This window comes from Ictalurus punctatus, chromosome 19, assembly GCF_001660625.3.
Source record: "Ictalurus punctatus breed USDA103 chromosome 19, Coco_2.0, whole genome shotgun sequence".
NCBI lineage: Eukaryota > Metazoa > Chordata > Actinopteri > Siluriformes > Ictaluridae > Ictalurus > Ictalurus punctatus.
The window spans coordinates 13,226,148-13,239,534 of NC_030434.2; the positions used below are offsets into that span (position 1 = coordinate 13,226,148).

Here is a 13,387-nt window from a genome sequence, read left to right on the forward strand (position 1 = left end):
CACCTGTCTGTTTTGTCATCTGGTATGTGAGCTACATGCTACTGATGAGTTCTGCACTCTGATTTGAGGACTGATTAGCCATGTCCATTCACAGCACATCGGTCACTTCTCTGTAATAAGTATGGTAATGTGCATATAAGCTCCACATGAGCCGATTGGCCATAAGGTTTACTTACTGAAGCAGCAGGAGCATGTTATTGTCCTGCATGTGTTGCATTTCCCTTGCTTACCACAGGGGGTGCTGTGGATTCATGTTGAATATAACAGCTCGGGACTTCTAAACACATCTTTGTTTTGTGATGAGTAAGGAAGCTGATGAGGGACAGCTGCACTGTTAAAGCATTGGTTTACCAAAAAATTCCTGCAAACCTGGCACTATGGTCTGAAATGAACTTTCTCCACTCACAACTGTGGCTGCGAAAGATTTACCTGGCACTTCTGAAATCCGTTTAATCATAATATATCATTTGAAATGGTGAATGGTTAAACTTCTGGTTTTGGATGTATCAGTTTTGCATTAAAAAGTATGTTTCTGCTGTCTTTATTTTCTCCTGGTAGCTTCCCAGAGTTTAGTGTAGAAACAGTAAGGAATCATACAGTGCCTTCCATTAATATTGGCACCCTTGGTAAATATGAGGAGCGAAGGCTGTGAGAAATTGTCTTTATTGTTTAAACTTTTTTATATTTTGTTTAAAAAAAATCACAAAAATACTCTGCTCTCATGGATATCAAACAATTGCAAACACAACACAGGTTTATACAAAAAAAAAAATCTTTGTTAAATATAGGTGTGCAACAATTATTGTCACCCTTTGCCAAGATAACAGCTCTGAGTCTTCTCCTATAATGCCTGATGAGGTTGGAGAATACATGGCAAGGGATCTGAGACCGTTCCTCCATACAGAATCTCTCCAGATCCTTCAAATTTCGAGGTCCACGCTGGTGGACTCTCCTCTTCAGTTCACCCCACAGGTGTTCTATGGGTTTCAGGTCAGGGGACTGGGATGGCCATCGTAGGACCTTGATTTTGTGGTCAGTAAACCATTTTTGTGTTGATTTTGATGAATGTTTTGGATCATTGTCCTGCTGGCCATGATGCCATGTATCCTAACAAAATGTCCAGGTCCTCTGGCAGAAAAACAGGCCCAAAACATTAAATATCCACCACTATATTTACCTACCTGTGGGCATGAGGTACTTACCATATGGCTACCTCTCTGTGTGCACCAAAACCACCTCTGTGTTTATTACCAAAAAGCTCTATTTTGGTGTCATCTGAACATAGAACCCGATCCCAAACTGAAGACACTTGAGATTGTTTTTGGAGATGAGAGTAAAGGCTTTTTTCTTGAAACCCTTCCTAACAACTTGTGGTGATGTAGGTGACTTCGGATTGTAGTTTTGGAGACTTTCTGACCCCAAGATGCAACTAACTTCTGCGGTGCGCTTGCTATTTCCAAACTGATAGCATTGGTAACATTTTTGTTACATTATATATATTAAAATAATCTTTAAAAAAAAAAAATACCTGATGTAACTTGACAATTTCACCCAGCCAACAGTTGACACTAATTTGGCAGGTGTTAATTTCCCAAGTGGTACAACTATCTAAGGTATGGCTTGTCGTCAGGAGATTATGAGTTCCAGTCCCAACGATACCACAACAATCCATAATTGGCTCTGACTCTGGATGGCTTTTCCGTCTGCCCTATCCGAGACATTGCTGAGCTTGTGTGTACAGAATAGTGCAGTAAGCTCTCCTCAGCTGTGTCCAACTGCCTATTGACTTTGTATTAACAGGGCTATTTCACGATTGGGCTGCTATTTGTGTGCTCCTGGTAATGCATTTCTAAATGTATTTAAATGTAATATAACAGACCTTTTAAACGTTGATAGTGTTTTTTACAATGCATATTTCCGATAAATACTTTTATACATTAATACGACCTACCCACAGGGTTTTTGCCTGTCCCAGCCCGCTAGAACACTTTATTTTGAAATATAATCTTTAAAATACTTCAAAACTCCAAAATAAACTTGGATTTATTTGTGAATTTATTTAACATCATGCTTGAGTCATCTTTTGTACAGGTTGACTCATATACTCTTTTTATAATCGTATTAAATATTGGGAATATATTTATATCACAAGATGTTTCATCATCTGAATTTCTTGAAGATCATTGGAAGGAAAAACAAATATGTATTTTCTGTCACTATTTTCCCCCTTAATTTTCAGTGATATTGTCGAGGTCACTTTAAAAGTACAGCTTTGTTACCCAAAGTATAGATTTAAAATACATTATTAATTCAAATAATTGACCAAAAAAACGTGTAATAGGTTAGTGCACTTTTCAGTGGTTAAATGCATGTTTTCTTAGATTCAGTGTTGAAATTTTTTTTTTTTTTTTTTTTTTTTTAAAAACAAAAAGGTTTACAAGGGCTCAGTGGCAGTCCGTTCCTGGAATCCATCAGCAGTAGTTGTAAGATGTCAAGATGTAAGTGTCTAATATAATTCATGTTGGCTTCCACCCTTACTAATTATTGAGTAAAAACTGGTTGCAAATGCATTGGGTCAAAAAAAAGCATTCTTGACCCGTAAGCATGCGCCCAGCTCCAAGAGTAATATTAAAGTCCTTTGCAGGCTTTGAACGTCTCCTGGAGCATGACCTTTTCTCTGAGGAATGGAGGAGCTTTGACCACACAACAATAGTAGAGGTTGGCAGTCCTCCATTACTCAGAGAAAAGGTCATCCTCTGAAGTATTATAGAAGTCAATGAGGAGCATCATTCAGTGTTTCTGTGTGTGTGTGTGTGTGTGTGTGTGTGTGTGTGTGTGTGTGTGTGTGTGTGTGTGTGAAATGCTGCGAGTATAGCTTTCTGTCCGCTTTCTGTCCACTCCAGGGCTTGGAATGTGAGTGGTACAAATGTTCCTGCTCCATCCAGCCTTCCAGCGCTGCCAGAGCCTCAAGGTTCTGCCTCCGTTGCCAAGGAGACAGAGCTGGGCTGGCAGCCCGTGTGTGTGTGTGTGTGAGTGTCGTTCAGTGTGAGGGAAGTTCTTAGATCTCCTCCTCTGTGCCTCTGCTTTACCTGAGTAATCTGTCAGACCTGCACTTTTGTGTTGTCTCCAGCAGATTGGAAGTGAGTGGGGACCACCACAGCTCTGCTAATTGCGCAAATAGGCCTCTGCTGTTCTTAATGCTTCCGACAGCCAAGGTTGGGTGTGTGTGTGTGTGTGGGGTTCTCTTTCTGACCCATGCATGATTTGGCTTTATGCTAAACCCAATTAAGCAGCATGTCAGGAAATCATTAGTGCTTGAGGCTGTGTTGTATTGATGTGTGAAAGGCCTCTAAAGCAATGCCAGCATTGTGTTCAGTTTTTGGAGACTAATGTGAACCCACAGTAGATATTAGTCGTGCCGAATTATTTTCTGACCAAATACAAGCACCCCAGCGTACCTAAAGGCGTCCCTCAGCCAAAAATACTCAAGTACGTGACGCAGCCCGGCAACCATCATCATGCTAATTCATATGTGCAATAAAACTCAGGAATGTGTGCAATGATCCATCTTATGTGCAGGTTATCACTTAATAATACGTGCAATATCTGTCCTGTTTGTGTTGTACTTTTGCACTTTATTTTACACTGTAGTTTAGTAGTACCGGTCTTTATTGTGTATTTATTATCATTTGCAGTGTCTTTCTATTTGTAATTTTTTGTTATGGTCATGGCTTGGGATGAACACAATTCCAGTAAAGCTTTGAATCCTGCATAAAATGTGTGCGCTGTATTTCCGTCACCTCGTACGTAATTAATGAGCTAAGATATGTTTGCTGTGTTAAGTTTGTGTCTCCTGCACTGAGGAGAGGCAGGGATCAAGTGCGTGAAATCAGCATGTGGTTTATGTGGTTTATTCGCGAATTACGGCACGGGTCAAAACACAGGCAGACTTCAACTGGTTATAATCCATATTCACAAAAACAGAACACCTGGGCGCAGTAGGGAAACACGCCAATCACACGATATATATAATAAACAAACAGCGCTTTATTTATTTATTTATTTATTTTCGTAAATTAAAGCTACAATGCTAATGCTGACAAGTGAGGGAAGCGTTATAGGTTTAAAAAGCTTTCCATGTACATCTTATCTATAGCGTCATTACATCAATGTGAGATCGGTATAAAAATCAAGTTTTTGGAGATGATGTACGCGTATGACCAGGAGATATGACGGATATTTTATTTAATGTCATACGTTGTCTCTCAGCTCCTGCATCAGCTGAATTATAATGGAAAAACCCTCACTGACTACGTTTACACGGACAGCAGTAATCTAATTATTGACCTTATTCTGAATAAGACAATATTGTGATTGTTTTTATATGAGTCGCTTTTATAATACTCCTTTCACGTTCCTGTTTTACATGTTGCGCGTGAACATAGATCGATTAACGTCACACGTCATTACGTCCCCACGCCACGCCGTCCGACGTTCCCTCCAGAATTTCACGTATCGACATACAGTTCATCTTCGTTATGGTACCGTATACAGTTCTGTGTGTTTCAGTTTTCATTTTACGAACGCTTCAGCTGCGGTTAATTATTTGTCATGATATAGAGTCAGGGTCGTGTCTGTCACAACTTAAATGAGCTGGTCACTAGTGCAGCGGTTTGTCAGCTTTTTTACAGTATGGAGTTGTCCTGTGGGCTGCTGGTATCTCCTGTATTGAACTGGATCTTCAGGATCTGTGTCTGCTTTGGGTCTTTGAAAGCCTCTGTTTTGACGTCCCAGTTCCATTCTGGTTAGTCTTTTGAAGTAGTATGATGGAAATTGGCATACGATGCTTGTCGATTTTCTTTGTAGTTTTCACATATTCCTACAGAACAATGCACGCAAGCTCTCTGAATGCTTATGCCGTCTAGTGTAGTCTTGAGTATTGAGTGGACCCCCAACCTCACTCCTATATAGAACAGCAGGGCTAATAACCCTGTCAGAGGTTTTGCACCATTGTTATGTTTGGATGTCAATTTTGTGGACTCTTTCTGTGTGATTTATTTCTGTTAGTGCATTCACTCCCAGATCAAAGTTTCCCAGGGTGCTGATTATCAATCCTAGACTAGATCTTAGTAAAAAAAAAAAAATCCATTCAATTTGATTTGTATAGCGCTTTTAACAGTGGACATTGTCCCAAAGTAGTGTTACAGAAATATATGAATTCAGGATATTCATTTTTAAATGTATGAATTTATCTCTCATGAGTAAGCCAGAGGCGACGGTGCCGAGGGAAAAACTCCCCGAGACGATATGAGGTAGAAACCTCGAGAGGAACTAGACTCAAAAGGGAACCCGTCCTCATCTGGGTGACGCCGGCTTGGGCGATTATAAATAAGTAAATCCCTTGTATAACTGTTTACTACATGGACAAAAAGTGCAGCTGTGTAACCAGGAAATTCCTTACAGTTTTCACATGAAGACACAAAACCGTCCTAAAGCTGTCATAGCGAAGCTGTTCATTTCAATCGCAGTCCAAAGCCATCTTCATGGGGTGTTAGTGGTAATCTCATTGATTTTTAGGCGGTCCATGTGGGGCCGTCCTCATCAACAGCGAGTGATTTCCAAGTGATGAGAACTCCAAGCAGGACTCGGGCATCAGGATGAATAAACGCTCTCGGTATATGAGAGATATTACCTAGACTGAAAAGGTGCCTGGTTTCCTGGGAGCTGTTTTTTATTTTCATTTGTAAGAATGATTTTTTATTTATTTATTTTTTAAATTAAATGTGGTGAAATATACCATTTAATACCACTAGAGCATTATCTGCAGTCCGTGTGGGGAAACAATGCGGTGTCCGTACTGTTGTTCCTCACATCGATTTTGGTTTTTTCTTCTTAAATAATTTCTTGTTATAGATGCTAGATAAAAGTTTAACTGAAACCATATATAAATATGTTTATCAAATATGGCTCATCTGTTTTACCGCCACTTTATTAGCAAAATATGACGAGGAGGATTTTCAGCAGTGTCCTAAACAGCTAAGAGAATTGCACTCTTCTTATGGCTGTTAAATTAGATGATATAAATGACAGAAAGCATGTTGTCAGCATGGTGTTAGTGCTACACCGAGAACTAAAGTATGCCTTGTAGCTTTTAGAGCAGCAAACACCTGAATTAGGAATACGATCAATTAAAAACGTGTTAATTTTACCCTGACGAGACTGCTGTGCGATAATGACTACACTCGACGCAATATTGGGCCCACAGTAACAATTCATCCAGTTTAGAGGCAAACCATGTTTATTTAAATCAACAGGAAACACGCGTCACTTTCAAATCGTACATCAGCGGCCTGTATTCCATCCGCTCGTATGAAACCTCAGAACCGTAACTGCAGCTCTGTACTCACCGTGAAATCTTTTAAGAGCTGAGTATGAGCATGAATACATGGGTGGATAGACAGGAAGTGAGGTTTTAAACTACTGAACGGAGCCGTCATGACGGAGGCGATGTTTAACACGGTCCGAATAGTCCGTCATTTATTTACATCCTTCGTCGAAGCCGATAAAACGGCGCTCCCGATGATGAAATGATGATTAGCTGTGCATTTCTTTGATGACTTATATGGTATTATGTAGATGTTAAGTATAATGATACCTCGTGCTACGTTATACGCTCTAATCTCATCTGCTCTTTTTGTTTCTTGTTGCCCTTCTCATTTTTCCTCATTCTTTCTCTCTCTCTCTGTCTCTCCGTTCGTCTCACTTCCTCCTTTGTCTCTGCTCGTCGTCTCCTTCTTTTTTTTTTCTCCTTGTCTGCAGAGGAAGAGGTGGAAAATTTCGATGTTTCCAGCTTGCAGGAAGAGGTGCTGCGGAACATCGAGGCTGACAGCTTCTGGTGCATGAGCAAGCTGCTGGATGGTATTCAGGTAAATTGATTCCCCGTTCGCCGGATCCCAGGCTTGCTTAAACCAACAGTGTGTGTGTGTGTGTGTGTGAACGCTCGGGCAGAGGGTTGCACTGCTGGGAGAGAAAACAGCGTGTGTGTTTTGTGTGCGAGTGTGTGTGTGTCTGTCTCACCTGCTTACAGTAGCAGCGCTGCACGAATCCCAGGCGTGACGGTGTTCAGTCTCATTCTCTCCCTTCTTCTCGGGCCTCTCTCCAGGAATGAAACTGATGATGAATATTCTCTCTCTGCACCGTGGGCAGAAGCAACCTGCTTACCCAAAAGGCCCGGCGGTGCACCAATCGCCATGGGAACGTGGTCCGCCCTTCCCCGCTTTGTCTTTGTTTTCTCTGTGTATGTAATTGATTTAAAGCTGGGAAACATCAATGTTGCTCAGGTTGTCATGACGCAGCGTGTTAAGCCCTGTGCACACTCCAGTATGTGGCTAGTTGCTGCAGGCAAGACGTTGGCCCTTCCACTGTTACCCAGAAATCAGTGGGAATGCCCCATGCGGTTCACTTTGAGTGTTTTTATATGGTTGTTTTCCTCGTTGATGAAAGACTGTGTAATTACGCCTGCGTGGGAGAGAGAAACGGAATCTTTCTCTCAAACACACGGCTTTGGCTCACACACTCGCACACATGCACACACATAGGGTGCTGATGATCGTCCCCTCCACAGTCGGAGGTCATTTATATTCGGTGAATCACCTCTCTTTGCTGGCAGTAGATTAAAATGCATTTGGAGCCCCAGAAGCTTTTGTGCTGTTTTGTCACTAATTACTGCGGTAATTTGTGTATACAAAGAGGATTCTCATAGGCACTAATGACTTCCTCCACTCATTGTTTTCCTCACACCTTCACATACGCACCGCCGCTAATGGCATGCAGCATTTGCTCACAAGTTGTTACTGTCGCCTGTTCCCTGTTTGCTTGTGTGTGTGTGTGTGTGTGTGTGTGTGTGTGTGTGTGTGTGTGTGTGTGTGTGTGTGTGAGAGATTCTGCACCTGCACTCACTAGTGTTTTTCCTGTGAATTCATAGTTTCAGCAGGAGAGCCACATGTTCATTATAAGCAGTCATCTTTTGATTCTTTGTTTGACACTGAGGTGCAGTTACGCTGCGTTCATGTCGGTTTGAATCCATTCGTATGAATTGCGAAACAATTCCGACTGTCCTTGTAAAACGATTTACTCGTCAAATATTAAACAACATTGAAATATTCAATGAAGCTAAATACTAGAGGTGTTGTGATGCACACAATGTGATTTTGATTCAGTGATATCTGAACACGATGCATGATTTAAAATGATGCCGGTCTAGTTTTTGCGCGATGTGTTCGGACTCTTCGCAGCATGAAACGAAACAAAAGCTGTGCATCGAGTGCCTTTGACGCCGAGCGCGATTAAGTGACGCGTATGTACGCTCGTGAATTAAACAGTGGATCCCTATGGAGCTGTCCACATCATTCGTGGCGCGACACTTTTTTTTTTTTTTTCCTGTCGTAACAGCCCGTCCAATTAGATTTGAGCTTTAGGTCACGTGCCTGGAGACACCGCTGTTGCACAGAAGGGTGAGGTAGGTGGCGCTATAGCACAGAAGGCTGTTTTTAAAACCAGTGTAAACACCGAAGAAGAGTATTCCGGAAGAGAGGAGAGAATGGATATTGAGTTCTTGTTTATCATTTGCCAAGTTTCCATCCACTTTTTGCTCATTTCTGTTATCAACAAAGTGAAAATGCATAAAAAACAGTTTGCGATATTTTCTGTCTCCCGCCTGTTTCCATCCAAGTGCTTCTTTTGCCGATAAAATGGTGCACATCGGTTACTTACGCATTAAAAAGTGCTGTTTGCGCTCTCTCTCTCTCTCTCTTTACCACTCACGCTTGCACAAGTGTGTGTACCATGGAGATATAAACAAACATTGCCATCAACACATGCCGTAGTATAAAGTATATTTCTTACTGAAATACTTCATATTTGTTTGAATGCAAACAAATACATATTTTTTTCATATGTTACAGTTGGACCTTTTGTAGCAGAAAACAATACTCAGTATGTCATTTGTTATTTATCTTTATATTCTTGTTGGAACACGTCGTAATAAATATAACGTCACTTCATTTATCAAAGTTCTTCCACCACGAGAAAAAAAAACTGGGCTGGTCTTGGGCATCAAACTTGGGTTTTGTCCCACTGCTGTGTTGCTGCGTTATATTTCACATTATTTAATTCATACTAAAACAGCTTGATGGTGCTGTTCAAAACACACCGCAAACTTTCTGCCTCGCTTTCTGGGTAGAATACACATAAGATAAGAGAACTTCGTTTCTGTGCTTCTTAACGGTTTGTGTCGCGGTGCTACGCGCCAACATTTAAGCGGTTCTTCTTCTCAGTGGTCAAAGACGATAGGCCTATCAGCCGAACAGTGGGTTGCGCCGCTTATCGTGCAGGCGCGAATTAGCTGAAGGCGATCAATCGTTTCGTGTTCGGTGTGAAAGCACCGTTGGTCTGCGATTCGCTTCGCTTTATCACGTCGCGCTCAGTGTGAAAGGGCCTTTAGAATGGAGAAAGAGAAAGAAACCTCCAAAGTAATGTCAGCTTAACAAAAGCAGCACACAGATTTACATTTAAAAACAACCAGCATCTTCCTTTAGAAGCCGGGTAAAGCCTGTGAATCGGCAGAGACACTTTGCTGGGTGTGTTGTTTTGTGTCTTCGTCTAGTTTCACCCACCAACACACACATGTCTTTGTGGTGTTTGCGCTGGAGTAAGATGTTCGCATGTGGCCATTTCAGCACGTCGTAATGTTTCCACCACTTGTTGGCCATCAGCATCAACATTACTGAGAAGCCAAAGTCCCGTTTGTGGGAATGTTCTAGCCCTGATTAAGGCTCTGGGTTACTGATCAGAAGATCGAGGGTTCCAGCACCAGCACTGCCAGTGTTGGGCCCTTGAGCAAGGCCCTTAACCCCCTCTGCTCCAGGGGTGCTGTATCATGTGATCTGACCCCAGCTTTCTAAAGGCTTCTTCTTCATACACCAGTCTGCTGAATGAATTGTTTGAGACCCAGACATATTGATTCAAGAGCTTTATTTCAAACAATACAACAGAATATGCCATATTGTTATACCCTTACTAAATATTATTATTATTATTATTATTATTATTATTATTATTATTCACCATGTTTTACTTTTCACTTCACTTCATTTTTGTTGTTTGACTTTTCACATTGCAATTGAGATATTATATGTGGGGGAAAAGCTTTGTCCTCCTTTCTTGCCCCAGTTTATATGTGCATCTTGGTCTTGATCTTCGTGTATGATGGTGTATGTGAGTGTTTCTGTTATTCATAGGACTTGCCAGGTATTAATGGGCTGATCTGTACAGGAACAGGTGTTCTCAATTCTTGTTCCCTGTTTACACCTGGTATTAACTCCTGTCTCGAGCGGTCAGCTGAAACGCATTCACACGTGGCCTGTTCATGTGTCTCGAATGCGTCTTTACTGACCACTTGCAATCACAGTTTGTGGCGAGAGACGTCTGTCAAATCAGCTTAAAGCAACACGTCACTTCCAAAAGGATCCCCAGCATTACTTGCCCGAGATCAAAGCTCAAAGGAATAAGAGGATATTCCTTTGAGCTTTGATATTTAGGCAGCAGACAGCATTTCCTGATCAAACCAGAGAAAAGTGCTCAGATTGGTCAATGGAGGCTTTCCATGTGCTATCGGGGCAGACTGTATGGCATTTTGTGCAGCTTTTGCTCAGCTAAACACATTTCACATACTCCATCTATCACACAAATAGAAAGGAGCTCTTATCTGAAGAGAGGGGAAATTGAAATAAAACACGAGTAGCAGACACAATTTTAGTTATAATTAGTTGTAGTGGGAAATGTGCTTACAGCTCCCATACACACAGTTCTCACACACATACAACTCTCACACACACATACAGCTCCCATACACACAGTTCTCACACATACAACTCACACACACATACAACTCTCACAAAAAAAAAGAGATGATCAGTCTATAATTTTAATGGTAGATTTATTTGAACAGTGAGAGACAGAATAACAACAAGAAAATCCAGAAAAACGCATGTCAAAAGTGTTATTGTCAATGATCTCAAGGCAGCTGGGACCATAGTCATCAAGAAAACAATTGGTAACACACTACGCCGTGAAGGACTGAAATCCTGCAGCGCGCGCAAGGTCCGCTGCTCAAGAAAGCACATATACATGCCCGTCTGAAGTTTGCCAATGAACATCTGAATGATTCAGAGGACAACTGGGTGAAAGTGTTGAGGTCAGATGAGACCAAAATGGAGCTCTTTGGCATCAACTCAACTCGCCGTGTTTGGAGGAGGAGGAATGCTGCCTATGACCCCTGGAACACCATCCCCACCGTCAAACATGGAGGTGGAAACATTATGCTTTGGGGGTGTTTCTCTGCTAAGGGGACAGGACAACTTCACCGCATCAAAGGGACGATGGACGGGGCCATGTACCGTCAAATCTTGGGTGAGAACCTCCTTCCCTCAGCCAGGGCATTGAAAATGGGTCGTGGATGGGTATTCCAGCATGACAATGACCCAAAACACACGGCCAAGGCAACAAAGGAGTGGCTCAAGAAGAAGCACATTAAGGTCCGGGAGTGGCCTAGCCAGTCTCCAGACCTTAATCCCACAGAAAATCTGTGGAGGGAGCTGAAGGTTCGAGTTGCCAAACGTCAGCCTCGAAACCTTAATGACTTGGAGAAGATCTGCAAAGAGGAGTGGGACAAAATCCCTCCTGAGATGTGTGCAAACCTGGTGGCCAACTACAAGAAACGTCTGACCTCTGTGATTACCAACGAGGGTTTTGCCACCAAGTACTAAGTCATGTTTTGCAGAGGGGTCAAATACTTATTTCCCTCATTAAAATGCAAATCAATTTATAACATTTTTGACATGCGTTTTTCTGGATTTTCTTGTTGTTATTCTGTCTCTCACTGTTCAAATAAATCTACCATTAAAATGATAGAATGATCATTTCTTTGTCAGTGGGCAAACGTACAAAATCAGCAGGGGATCAAATACTTTTTTCCCTCACTGTACACTGAAAATCTACCGCTTCCAAATCCTATATTTCCTCTATGGACCACTGAGCTGATTCTACCTTGTTGACTTTTCTTCTTTCACGGCTTTAACCTGCTTAAAGAGTAAGTAAGTAAGTAAATTTTATTTATCTAGCACGTTTCACACAGCAAAGCTGACCAAAGTGCTGAACAGTGTAAGGAAAGTAAAAATAGAAAACAGAATAAAACCAAATAAAATAGACAATAGTAAAAATTAGATCAAAACGCTTGGGAGAAGAGATATGATTGGAGCCTCTTTTTAAAAGTGGTAATAGAAGGTGCAAGGCGGATGTCCAGTGGCAATTGATTCCATAGACGAGGGGCAGCAACTGAAAAAGCTCTATCCCCCTTTGGGGGAGACGTGCACAAAGAGACATGCACATGCTGGTACGTTCAAGTGCATGACTCAAAACCGTGATTCTGATGACATGGAACGAAACAACCAACCATGTTTGTTTTTGTTTATTTGCATGAAAATAATTGACTCTTGCCATTTTTTTTTTTTTTTTTTTAAGACCAATCATATGACGAAACCTGTCTGCGGATTCTCAGTTCTCTGCAGTTAGTTTCCACATACATTTTATTTCTTTCCCCACAGACCTCACTTCTATTACAGAGAAATGGAGGAGTAATAATTAGTAAACATTGTTTCGGCTCTGTTTGCAGCACAGATAAAGCACAGCATTAGAAAGGAATCTACTGAGCTTAATTGGAACAGAATATACAGGGGTTTTGTGTAGTTGTGAAGGAAAGGAACTCAAAAGCACTAAAAGTGACGGAATCTGGAAATTCAGAAAGTGTTTTGGGTAAAGCATGGATGCTCTGCTGTTGAAGTAATGTAGTCTTAAGACGCTATGTTTCTCAATCTGTAGTCTTTATACGTCTCATTGCATGTTTTCTTCTTGCACAGTACAATTAAAGACCTTTAGATGTTAGCAAAAAGGCGAAACTTAGAACTTTTTAAAAACTCTTTGTGAAATGTTTTTATAGAAGGTAACCCTGAAATACAATTAGTCATTGATTTAAAAAAAAAATAATAATTTTTTATTAGAACACACCAGAGTGAGAAACCAAGACATTATGACTTGTTGCCTACTAATATAAATCCTCCTGTCCTTGTTACATACATTCGTACATAAGCGCTTTTATGACTGAGGTTTTAAGGCAGGAAGTAGTGAGAAACAGTCGACACTCCTTCACTCCAAAGCTTCAGGCAGGGCCGAGCCACTGTGGGATGTTGATTGATTGATTTGATACCACTTCTTTGTTGAGCCTAGGTAAGTTAAGGAAAATAATCAACGATGGGGTGGTGTGATGTGGCGA

At 41.3% G+C, this 13,387-nt stretch overlaps 1 protein-coding gene across 5 annotated transcripts in view; it reads left to right on the top strand.

Annotated features, from left to right (window-relative positions):
- The window catches only part of tbc1d22a (TBC1 domain family, member 22a), a 183,046-nt gene that overhangs the window by 83,999 nt on the left and 85,660 nt on the right, over positions 1 to 13,387 (top strand). For all 5 annotated transcript variants that reach the window (XM_017494425.3, XM_017494427.3, XM_017494426.3 and 2 more), the window contains one exon: positions 6,820 to 6,926. In XM_017494425.3, the coding sequence (XP_017349914.1) occupies positions 6,820 to 6,926 (107 nt within the window). The remainder of the gene's footprint in view (positions 1 to 6,819; positions 6,927 to 13,387) is intronic.